The 13,329-nt window shown below is 35.4% G+C and overlaps 1 protein-coding gene across 1 annotated transcript in view; it reads right to left on the bottom strand.

Moving 5' to 3' along the window:
- nan (transient receptor potential cation channel subfamily V member nanchung) overlaps positions 1-13,329 on the bottom strand; it is a 743,452-nt gene that overhangs the window by 116,279 nt on the left and 613,844 nt on the right. Inside the window, exon 14 of the mRNA XM_081734312.1 lies at positions 4,157-4,338. Coding sequence (XP_081590438.1) covers positions 4,157-4,338 — 182 coding nt within the window. The remainder of the gene's footprint in view (positions 1-4,156; positions 4,339-13,329) is intronic.

Raw genomic sequence — 13,329 nt, 5'->3', positions numbered from 1 at the left:
ATTAACAAGAAAAGTTGTAAATTGTTTTTATAGAGGATTAATTTTGTAATACAATTGGCGAAGATCTAATCCCAGACCATTATTGACTCTACCAAAAGAACATTTCAATATACAACGCAATTTTACTATTGCATTTAATCTTTCTGTTACATTTACCTTAATATTTTGTGTTGTTATTTCCATTTGTCTAGATCTAGTGCTATCTGCTTTTCGTTATTCTTATCTGAATCATAAAAGCATGTTTAGGTTCATAAGCCTCAGACTGTAATAATTTTATGAAAAATAAGAAAGACGAAATCTAGATAGACATTTGCATTGGAGTTCTAATAATAAAAATGAAATAGAGAGCAAATTGAAGTCGTGGTGTGGTGAAATGGACCTCGTTTCAATTTCTACTCTTGACAAGTAAGTAAGTGCGTTAATGTAAGTAAGTGTGCTACGTAAGTAAATATGCTATTGTAAGTAAATGTATTATTGAATTCAGTAATATTCATATTCAATTGTAATGACTAAGTGTATAAATTCTGACTTTAAAAATATTCCTTGAGGTTTTTAATTCAATTGCATTTCTCACCAACTATTACTAGAGTAAAGCTTTCATAGAGAAATACATCTAATTGTAAAATTATTTCACAAATAAATTTTGGATAGTGTAACCTAATCTAGCTGATAGTGCAAACCTTTGTGAAACTAGTACACTTGATAAATTTTGTCCTTTTTTTTAAATCTTGCGTACAAAATCATTTTATAAGGTTTGAATTTTTTGATAATGATATGTAAACAGATGGAAAGCTTGCTCTATATTTCTGAGTTAGTCTAAGAAAATCTGGATGAGAAGAATTTCTGTACAATTTGTATTTATAACACTGTGTTTACTTCATAATTGAAAAATGTCACTCAATTATTCCGGTACCGAGAGAAATTAGTAAGAAAAATGATATTGATTTGTTTGATTCTGTTCAGCACAAGCGCTTTACAATTTATGACCACAATACAAAATCCTTTTAATATCACAAAGGTTTTTAACAACTTCCTTATATTTATGATTTATTATAAGCGCTAAATGAAGTAGGATTTTTTGTAAATTATACAAGTAAAACTTGATTTCCGGTTTGAATGACTTCATCTAAGAGAAAAAAATATTTATTGCGAGATGGAATAACAACTTGTTAGATTTGTCACAAACTGTAAAGAAGTCTCCGTTTATATTCCTGTGATGGCCGTTAAGAAGACATATTAATGATATGACTTGCTTGCAAACTAGTGATTTCTTCCGTTACAAGAAAACTCACATTAGCATTAGCGAGTAAGACTGACTGGTATTCTTTGCAGCTTGGTCAAACGGTTGCTAATGGAGAACAAATTGCATTTTCCTACAACCTGATTTTTAGAATACATCTTTCCTTTTAAAACCTCTGCAATATATATGCTATTCCACGCACACGTATCATCGATTACCATTCAATAAAAACTATTTGCTTCCTTCGAAGGTAGTTTTGCCTCATGTCTAAAGGGTATAACGCAATAACGAAGAGCATTTTCCGTGTTTTTTGTTCGAAGATATACGTTGTTTACATCACTTCAAGCCTCGCATTGAAACGAAACCCACGCTTATTGTTGGCGAATAGCAACATTTCCTTCTTTACTTAGCAATAGTGGAAGGTTATAGGCCTTATCAGTACTGTTTGTTAATACCCCAGTTTCAAAATTTGCGGGAATATACTTACAAATGAATCAAAGGGATTTTCAAGCCCCATTACGTTTCCTTACATTCGGAAAATTTTGAATCTGTAGTTACTTTTGAGTCAAAGTAGGAAATTTGTGAGTATAATAGTGAGTTAAAGGTAACTGTTTCTACATTGTGAACACATGTGCATGGTATCGCTTGAAAGTTGAAAAAATATCGTATAAACCATATTAGTCGGATGCATAGTACTGTGTTTAGAAATTTTTAATTCATATCGTGGATTTATCCTATTTACATGTGAAATTTGGTATTTTCAAAATGATTTAGTAATATTTTCCTCAGTAACTACTCTAAATATTGAATTGAAACTTGTCACTGCATTACGTATATAACAGAGTAATTTTTAAGGTAGATTAGGGTCGAGTATGAGCTGCTTCAAGGATCGCTAAATTTTCAAAACGGAACTTGAAAATTGGAGGAAAATATCTCTATTTTACATTAATTCTTCCTTCTCTAGTACTTAGAGCACATTTGAACATTTTGCCTTTGAACTCCAGCTTTATTTCCAAGAGAAGGGCGTATTAATCACGATACTTGGGTTAATAGTACTAAAGTTGTAGCTACTAAACCGAAAGTCAACATTTTCTAGAAAAATGCACTGGTTGAAACGGGTGACAATGTAAAGATATATCCTGTTTAATTACGTGTATTTCTTAAAATTACAGTATGTTTAAGTTACCTTATGTGGAGACAAGACTTGTAAATCAAGACGTTATATTCTAGCAACACATCAACTGCTCACGAACAACCTAATCTTCAAAACTCCTTAATTGCAAATACCTTCAACATAATATCTCGTAACCAACAAGAACGAGAATTAGCCATTTTTAAATACAAGACTTTCCCAAATAACCACATACGAGTATACACTGTATGGTCTATATACAGGATACTCTCTCTCTCTCTCTCTCTCTCTCTCTCTCTCTCGTTTCGTAGTTATGGAGTGCTCTAAACATGAAAAATGAACTTTAAAAAGGTCCATAGTTTCACTACTACAGCACCGATAGTTGTCAAGTCAGGTCATCACTGATGAACTAGTGTGTGAACTATCCAAATATCCATCTTCCAGAACCTACGTACTTGCACAATCATTTCTAGAGAGGCTGTTTCGGAGTACGTGATCGCTCTAAAATTGGTGTGCCAGTAATGGAGCTTCCATAAACATGAATATCTGGATAGTTCACATAGTAGTTCCTCACTGTTAACTTGATCCGACTATGATAGGTTCCATAGTAGTAGATCTACGAACTTTTAAAGTTAACTTGTTTCACATTTTCAGCACCCTAAAAGTCCGAAACTGTCCATTTTGAACACAGATCTGTATGAACTTTTTTCTTATTTTCATGTGAGAAATCTGTTCCCGAAACATTGTGATACATTTTTGTAACGCCCTATATATATATATGTATGTATGTATGTGTGTGTGTGTGTGTGTGTGTGTGTGTGTGTGTGCGTGTGTGTGTGTGTGCACTATTCATTACATATCTCATTTCTACTCCACATGCACTATAGCTCGGGAACTTATCTTTTATCTTTGCGCGGTTGCACATGTAGACCCCGTTGACATTAGAAGTCCGCTTGCGGGTCTTTTTGACCCCAACATGATATATTTTATGATATTTCTTACACTTTTACTTGTATTAAAAATTGATAATTGTATGGGTTATACACATGTATGCCTTACTAATATTTAAAATGTTTAATTAACTCGAAATCAGTGAAATAAATAAATAACCAAAGTAATTGCTGTTAAGATAAGTGTGGAGTCGAATTTGACCCCACGAGGACTTAATGTTACAATATTCAATGTTTAATGAGCACTATAAAACAATGGAATATTGTATTTTTTCTCGATCTGCCTCTAGCACGAATGCTTAAAATGGATGATTATTACTCTACGTGGCGCAATAGCTAAGAGGGATCAAATTGATTCTTTTTTTACGTTACGTGGCTGGAACTAACACTAATAAACTTAATTTGTAAATACATTAACGTATCCTCATTAACATTAGAAGTCTGCATTGAATATTGTAACACACATTGTAAAATTCGACCCCACACTTATCTTAGCAGCAATCACGTTCGGATATTCATTTATTTACTGATTTCAGGATAATTAAATCATTTTAGATAATAGTAAGGCATATATGTGCATAACCCATATAATTATCAATATTTAATACAAGTTAAAGTGTAAGAAATATCATGAAATACATTATGTTGGAGTCAAAAAGGACCCGGAAGCGGACTTCTAGTATAAATTGGGTGATAATTACTAGAGTCTTACTGTATCTACCTTACTTTATACATAAACAAAAATTACTTTGTAAGATTTTGTCACACATAAGCCAAGAAATTAACAAAACAAGGGAGATATCACACAACAAATAAAATCGCGTAACTTCTTACCTTGGCAACGGTGTCGTGGTCTGTGTTTTCGAAAGCTTCAAAATAGTCGCTAAACGTAGTTAAAGACATCAGAAACATGGCCATTATTGATTCCATTGGATTGGGCATTGGATTTGTCAATGTGTCGTCAACTCCAGGAGGGGTGTCCGGATTATCATACGATAAGAATATAATATAATACGCTGAAACCAGAAACAAGTTAAAAGAATATTTCACATTCTGATTTAGACGAAAACAAAACATAACAGGTATATATACATGGGGTGGAAGAAAACAAGACCGAAAATCTTCGGGAGGTAATTCTACAGCTATAAGCAAGGAAAAAAGGTTGAAATAAACATAGGTTCAACGCGGTTACATTTTCAAGCAGCAGCTGTGTTTCGTTTCGCCGGCCTCCTACTTCTAAGTGCAGTATCTACCGAACAAATAGAGATATTGATGTAGGGTCAAAAGAATGTCAAGCAAGTTATACCCCACCAAAAGGACGGCGCAAACAGAAAGGAGCGGAGCGAACTGCACAAGGGGACCCCCCAAAGGGAGAAGGGATTTCACCAAATGAGATGCAGTAGGCAAGTGCGCCGATTCTGGAGGGCGGGGGCCCGAGCCCCCCAAAGCTCATGTGGGCTCCCTATTGAATTTATGTATATACAATATTTGGCATAATTTGAGTGCACTTTGTCTTAAAATCTACCTCACCTCCCCAAATTTACAGACAAATCGGCGCCCTTAGAAGTTGGGGACGTGAAAATGAATAATACCCACAAAAGTAAAATGACCTGGTTATGTTTACCGTATGTGTGAATGATCGATTCGAACGTGCAAAGGGGATTCCCCACTGCAACGTCAAGAAGCAATGTATACGACAGAATACATCACGAACGAGGAGGTTTGTTGAACCGACGATAACGCAAGAAAAATGGTATCCCTCCCGAAAATTATTTTGGTGGGTATGACTTTCTTCACATTCTTTTGTTCCGACGTCAATATTGGCAGATATTGCACTTAGAAGGAGGCCGGCGAAACATTCCACGGCTGCTGCCTGAAAAAGTCACTGTTTTGGACCTATGTTTATTTTAACTGTTTTCCTTGCTTTTAGCTATAATCACACCCCGAAGATTTTCGGTCCTGTTTCCTTTCACCCTGTATATCTATAGTAGTTATACATATTTATATCTACATCTATATCTATCTTATATATATATATATATATATATATATATATATATATATATATATATATATATATATAATGTTTGTGTGTGTGTGTGTAACTGCTACTTAAATGTTTGAAGAGGTAGAGAAGCTTCATGTTTTCTAATTATGAATACTGTTCATCACATATCTCAGGTATGAAAATCTAAACATTCTGTAGACTTGTTATAGAGTATTTTTCAGAGAGTTTCATGTTGTGATTTTCATTTTTCGTACGCTGAGCAGACTATTATTGAAAGTAACTATACGTTAATTTTATAATTGGAAGATTTACAAATTCTTTTCTTTGAAAGGAATTCAGAGAGTATGATTACGATCTAAGCATAAACGAGAAATTTTATTCATTTATTGCAAAGACAAATCTTTGCCACTGCACTCATAACTTCCAATCTTCAATCATCCTTTCTCATGTCGTTACATCCAATTGCATATCTACATCTTACTAAACTAACTAATGAAAAATTCGCGACATTTTTTAATTGCAAAGCGTACCCACACGTCTTCACGTCTTAAAGTAAAACGTTATGGCCCATGTGTAACGACATTGATACCGTGAGCACGCTTCACTTTATCCCAACACAATCAAAATGTTACACAGAAGCGCACACTGTCTTCTGAACTGCATTTGGGAAAAGAATACAAGGGATGTTCATTACAAGATTGTTTTCTTCTAAAATAAACAGTATTAAGATTTTATCTCATGATGACACCACAGCTCTATCACTCAACTGAGAAAAGATGTTGAGTGTGACACCAGTGTGTGCCGTGTGTTGTGTGGTCTGTATTAGATTCTAAAATAAGTGATCGAAAAGGACCAGCAATAATGAGATATGTTTCGTTTTAAAATTCAAGTAACAATTACAAAGACGATTGGAATGTTGCAAGGTGCATCAATAAGCTAGGAAAATAGCCCCAGGATTGGTTGCTAGTCTGTGAGTCCAAATGAAGAGAAAATTGTCATCGTCAGTGCAAATGTAAGATTCAATCGTCGACTGACTGTTAAATTGCGGAGATCTTAAACATTTTCATCAGTAAAAGTCACCAAATCTTGCGTGAAAACTTTGGATGAGGCATCTTTCGGCAAACTTCGTGTCGAGAATTATACAATAGCAGAACAACAACCGTATTGCCATCAGCAGGAATTGTAGAGAATGTCCGCCATCGGTCTGGCATTTCTGGTCATAGTATAATTACGGATAATAACTTATAGGATTACAGTTTCTATCACGAAACCAGTGCAATGCGATTTCAATGAAAATCACATATATTCCCTGCACCATAAAGGTCAGATTAGTGAGCGCTTGTAAAAATAAAACTTTGATTCTATTTTTAATACTATATGGATAGAAAATCTCGAATGTGTTCCACCTTACGTGATTCAGTTTGTCGTAAACAGCCGGACAAGTGGGTTTTAGAACAGCGTTTGCACCATGGCAATGATGTGAAATACTTGAAAAATGGTACCCGACTTCCTGGTTAAAATCAACATTCTCGTCAATTCAATCTCTCTTACTTACCGAATCTATCTCAATGTGACTATTTCCTATTCTCTACACTGAATTTTGTCTTAAATAGAAAATGATTCACACTATACAGGAAAACATAATGAGGGATCTCGAAGGCTAGTGTTCTAATTACTTATATCGATAATTCCGATATTGGAATTGATGTGTAGATGTAACAGGAAAGTATTTCGAAGTGGACACGCAAGAATAGGTAGTAGGAGCCTTATATTTATACAACACCAATATGGAAATTAAATGCACATCCTTAGTATACAAGCATGTTGTAGATCAAGCTATGTGTGTTTCGAGTAGGACTATCATGTGACACTGTTTCTTTTTTTTTTTTTTTTTTTTTTTTGCCATATTTCCATTTGCCTACACACACATCCCTATGCTATTATTAAACAGGTGACAAATTGTAGACACTAAAGAAGTTGGATAAAATTGTCACACTGTGGAGAATGATACGCAAAGTTATGTTAAATCAAAATTCCGCACAATTATGAGAGCACATTGACACTTGGATCCGAGAGAACAGTGTCGCTTTCACATGGCATTTTGGGGTAGATGGTTAGCTAGGAACTGGTTTGAACTGCTACCCTCCAAAATAAGCAAGTAGCTCGTGCCTTGGGACCGGGAAATAAGAGAGCGTAGTATATCATTACTTAAATTTAAGATAGTTGGGGTTGCCCATATATGGGTTAATTCGAACGCTCGTACCAAGAGAAGTGAATTTCCGCTGACCTCTTAACAGAGCTTGATACGTCCGGTAGTCCTGGAAGAATTATCTAATATTCAACATATTCATGGCACGTAAAATTGAGGTAGTGAGGATTTTCCGGACCGAGTGCCGGAAATGTTTCAACACATGTAAAGGGCAGAGCTCAGATTCCTAAATGACCATGTTTATGTAATCATACTGCCTAGACTAAAATCTATCTCAGACAAGTTGATAGGAACTTCTATCCCCACCACCCACCTGCTAGCTGCCTACAGTTTGAGACGGGGGTTGTGTTGCTGTTCTCTTTAGCAATACAAGCCCCCATTCGCTGCTATGTAGATACTTAAAAAAAAACAGTGTGTAAATAACGGATTGAAACTCTCAGGTAAACGTGTACGTACTTCTTCGTTCTTAACACATTAAACAGAGTAACCAAAACAGGTTAACAAGTAACTGTCAACTCAATTTAAGTATGCTCATTAATTTAAAAAGCGGGGGGTGTGCAGAAGCGTTGGAATAGCGGACTATGTCTGCTACTCGAGTGCGCATTACAACTGATGGCAGGGTTGGACCTTGTACACAATTTATTGTATCAGCACGATGATTTTATCAGGTTTCTTTTTTGTTAATACACCAACATATGCATGAAAAAAATGAATGGACATATTTAGTTAACGTCTCGCACGTATGCCATATAGATTAAAGGAGACTATGATAATGGAAAATGAATGATAAGGAAGTATTGATGGAAGAGGAAAGTGGCAGCAAAGGGAGAACCCCGAGAAAACTCACTGACACAATGCCATTAGCCACGAATTTACATGACCAAGGACCGGACCGGAAGTAAATAATGTACCACTGAGCCCCCATTCCTCCGTAACATATGGCAACAATAATATAACAACATATGACAAGAAAACTAAAAAGTGTGTCGACTCCTTTTCAGGCCCGTATCAAAGGGGGTCTAGGGGCCGGCCCCCCTAAATTTTTACTGGCTTCCCTAAAATTTTCACTGTAGACTTGAAAATGAACAATAATATGTTGATGAACTATAATGTGATTGGATCCCCCCTAAATTCTACCGGACCCCCTTTACATTTTTGGACTGGCTACTGGCCTGCAGTTTTCCATGAAGATAGCGGAGATACTTTCTCCTCCAGATCACAATATCATCCCTATCAACTATGAAACCTTTCCTGTTGCGCAACGCGTATTTAAATTTAATAACTTTTAATAGTCTGTGCAAAGTTGCACGAGAGAAAAATGGAAGGTCATCATTGGTGTTTATTGCTGACAATTTTATTTAACGTAGGCCTATCTAACGTTGGCAACTCATTTCGGAAAAAGAACTGATGTACCTTCGATCGAATAGCCGACTTCGTAAAATCGTCGTATTTTTCAAGTAGGGAAGTGCTTTTGCGCGTCTTTTTGACTTTTCAGTTTATTTTCATTAAATTTAGCCTCCCGTCGGATTCTGTACACAGTTGCTTGTCCCACCCCTGTCTGTTTTGCAGTCATGTCGGCCAATTGTTCTACCTTTAAATGAGGATGATGTTCTCTCAAAGAATTAAACACATTCAAAACGCAGGCCTCTCACCACTTCTCAAAGCTTTTCCGCGTTTATGTTTTATCACAGAACTGGAAGAGATTCTAGAATCTTGCTTAACACGCACACTAAAAACACGTTACAAATAAATAAATAAATATATTTTTGTATGTATTACACATACATCCACTAATACAATCCCTACTATATACAAGCACAACAGTATTTTCACACACTACAGAGTTCACACACGCTAAATTCATACAATCTTCACAGCGATATTCCACGTATTCGATGTCCAATCGAATATACAACTATTTTTGTTTCTTTCTTTACAGTGGGAACATATGTCAAATAAAAGAATCAGCATAAATTTGGTTTATAAATAACTGTTATGGTCAAATCAATATTTATTAGTCCTATAAAATACATAAACAATGCTATATCCTTTTCTTAAAATAACATATTAATTGAAGTTGTGAATCATGGGTGGGTTAAGAGTAGCTAAAAGGAACAGCAAACTCCTTCACATTGACAGAAAGCGCGCGCGTAGTGAAGTGGAAAATTTAGATTTTAAACAATACTGATATGAATGTCTCAAACGTTTCCTTCCCTGTCAGGGGTGGTATTCCTACTTTCCCCTCTTGCGGCGAGAAAGAGGTGGAGAGTAGGGGAGTGTTCTTGTTTTCCTATCAACTAGTCTGAGATAGCGTATAGTCATAGGGACCGGTAATTTACTCCGTAACTAGATAGATGTAATGTTGAGGCTTTGTCACCTATGCCGGAATGAAGCTTCAGATGATTTCAAACTAGCTTCTGCATTCAGACAGTCTACATCAGTCATTGAATCTGGTAATGTATGGTGTACACGTTTCGTAACTAAACGAAGTCACATACTGCTTACACGCCTCCACCAAGCGGAAAGATTGATATTTTCTCAACGACGACCTAGATGTATTATTGATTCCGTAAAAATACATAATATGTGACGTATACGTGGTGCTTTAACACTTTAACTTCAGATGTCCCATTTAGAATGGACGACCCTACCGGGGAATAGTTACAGCTTATCCCCAAATGCTACTTACATGTTCTAGTGGGTCCGGGAGGAAATACCGAGTGGTGTCTACGATACCTCTGAGGGAACTTCAATAGCACGAGGAGATAGACCCCAAATGCAAGCCATTCTTGTGCCCAGGATTTCCATGATTTGGGTTGAACTCTTCCTGACCACTCGTACCCTGCGATTCAGTAGATGGTACTTGTACTAAGGAGAGATGAGTTTGCCTTTTAAAGCTAGGATACTAATGCTGAGGGGAAGAGAGAACTAAAAACATCAACATTTTGCTGATAGACTTCTGTTGGTATCGTAGTCTCCTCCAACAGTAAGTATAACTAGTAACTAGGAGACATACAGAACTTCGATCTGTTGTTCAATAGGCTGTTTCACTCTTCTACTAGTGAAATGGAGTTACCGGTGTAGAACAAAATGGTTTGAGGAATGAACCTGTTGAAGGCGAAAACAGCTATGGTTCAATACACATGCTTTCGAGAAAAAAGAATAAAAAGAAGTCATGTTGTTTCGGGATGTTTCTGCATATATATCTTGTTTTGAGTAGATTATAATTGAAAAGGTTTTATGTTAGTAAGCTTTAAATATGCAAGGAAAAAGTTAAATACATAGATATTATTCTACGGTAAACTGATTTTGGCTTGTGTATAGCCCGCTCCCCCCAGTTCTTTGTCACCGGAACTGGAAGAGTCACTAGTACTAAGTACTTACTACTACTTATATCGAGAACATAACCCAACCAACCCCTGCGGGGCTTCTAACCTATTGCTACTACTACTACTACTACTTATACTAAAGCTTCCTTACCACAAGATTTATAGCTTAAATCTTTATAATGCGATTCCGATTCGTTATGAACTAATATGAATCGTTAGAATCACTATGATTCGTTAAAAATCACTGGGGGAGCGGGCTATACTCAATCCCTGATTTTTTTTATTTTAATAACAAAACCTGGTAAATATATTAAATAGAAAGATAAATGTTAACAATTGGCGCAGTCGATATTTTCAATCTACGTGCAATATTTTTATTTAATGTCAATCGTGGTAATGTGCAAAGATTCATTATATATTAATTTAAGATGGAATGATCAAATAACAAAATTTCTGGACGATACATGTGCGGTCGTTTCAGCCGTTAGTTATACTTAACCGTTATTAAAAGGAATGTTGATAGAGACATTTCAGGGTCGACTCAATAATGCTGATGGCTCTCCCATTAATACATTAGGTAAATGTACAATCAAGGTAGAGCACTTAAACAACAATGACTACCTATCTTTAATGGTAGTTAAACAAGAGATGTTCCAGCCGGTTTTAGGAAGAAGTTGGTTGGATTCGATTATTCCGCAGTGGAGGAGGCAGTTAGCATACGTGTTTGGAAGTGCTGAAGAATTGAAGCAAGTAGAAGCTGTGAGCAATCAGTCGGTAAAAGTATTACAGAATCAGGTGTTGCAGCAATTTGGTGAAGTTTTTAATGGTTCTATTAATGTTCCCATTAAAGATTTTAAAGTGGCTATTCCTTTAACAAGGTGTCACTCCAATATTTAGAAATGCATATGACTTACCATATTCATTACAGAAGCAAGTTAAGAAGAAATTGAATAATTTATGTAGGGTTTTAAAGAAGATTTCACAACGGATTGGGATACTCCAATGGTAATTGTTGGGAAAAACAATGGAACTATAGTTGAAGGGGAGGAGGATGTTGAAGGCGGAAACGGCTATGGTTCAATACACATGCCTTCGAAGAAATAAGAAAAAAGTCATGTTGTTTCGGGATGTTTCTGGATATATATCTTGATTTGAGTAGATTATAATTGAAAAGACTTTTTGTGAGTAAGCTGTAATATGAAAGGAAAAAAGTTAAATACATAGATATTATTCTACGGTAAGCTGATTTTTTTATTTTAATAACAAAAATGTGGTAAATATATTAAATAAAAAGATAAATGTTAACAGAACCTTAAGAGTGCACCTCTATTACAGCAACTACTTTGTAGGTGAATGCAGAAACACGTTATGCAATCTAACGATACCAGCCTTAATGATTTAAGTAGGGGAGAGACAGGACTTCTTTCTTTGAGGCGAAAGAAGTGTGGGAGTACACCACTAATTCAAATGAACTTATCTTGTTTTGATGCATATTGAATGATGATATTTACGAACTACATCACTACTGTTGATGCTGGAAAATATAACGAGAATCAGGTAGCTACTTTCTTTACCGAAGCACCCAAGTGAGCCTAAAGATAGATAAATATCAACTACAATATACCTTAGGCTTCAAGAGAAAAGGAATTCTAAACCAACGCTATCGCTATATTCCTTCATATTTAAGTAACTTCCATGGCTGCATTACTAACATAATTGTTACTTCTTCCTTAACCGCAAAAATTAACAATTAGAAATTGGATCTTATCATGGATGAAATCCACAATCCAAACAACCTCCCAATATAATCTACAATATTCTAATCCTTCTAATCCATACAATGTTATTAAAAATTATCTCGATAACAAATCTGAACAAATCTGGCTTAACCATGCTCATACATGTGAGACTGGTATCAATGGGAACTCAAACAGTTCTTTTTCATAATTGGTTCAGAACATCATATGTTTTCAATGTGAATTCCCGTTGTCATGCTTTATACATTTAACCTGTCGTCCATTTCTTGCCATGCATGTCGTAACTTTGGACAATCCACTAATTAATGGCTTCTTTGATATGAACACGAAAATATTGGATAATACTTTTCTCCTATAGTCTTAGCGGTGGAAACGATAACTACGCAACAGTTTACCAACTAATGAAAATTCTTAAGGTCCCACTTTCATTGCTACTACTTTCATGTGTCCGAGTGTTGTTAAGCGAGATTTGTTCATGTTTGTATAATAAAAAAATATTTATAATAACCTTGTATATGTATTGCCATTACATACCTAGTTTGCTGCTTACGTTAAGCAAAATAAACAAGTACATAGCTATCTCACACAATTTGAATCATTTAATTTCTAAATTAAGTTTCCGTTGTCATTAAAAAGGAAACATCTTTAACCCTATTCTTTAATATCTAAAAAAATGCAAAATAAAAATATACCATTTCCGTGAA

Source organism: Thermobia domestica, chromosome 12 (genome assembly GCF_964235325.1).
Source record: "Thermobia domestica chromosome 12, izTheDome1.hap1.1, whole genome shotgun sequence".
Classification (NCBI taxonomy): Eukaryota; Metazoa; Arthropoda; class Insecta; order Zygentoma; family Lepismatidae; genus Thermobia; species Thermobia domestica.
Note: the sequence above shows the minus strand (reverse complement) of the source record. Positions and strands in the feature narration are given on the sequence as shown.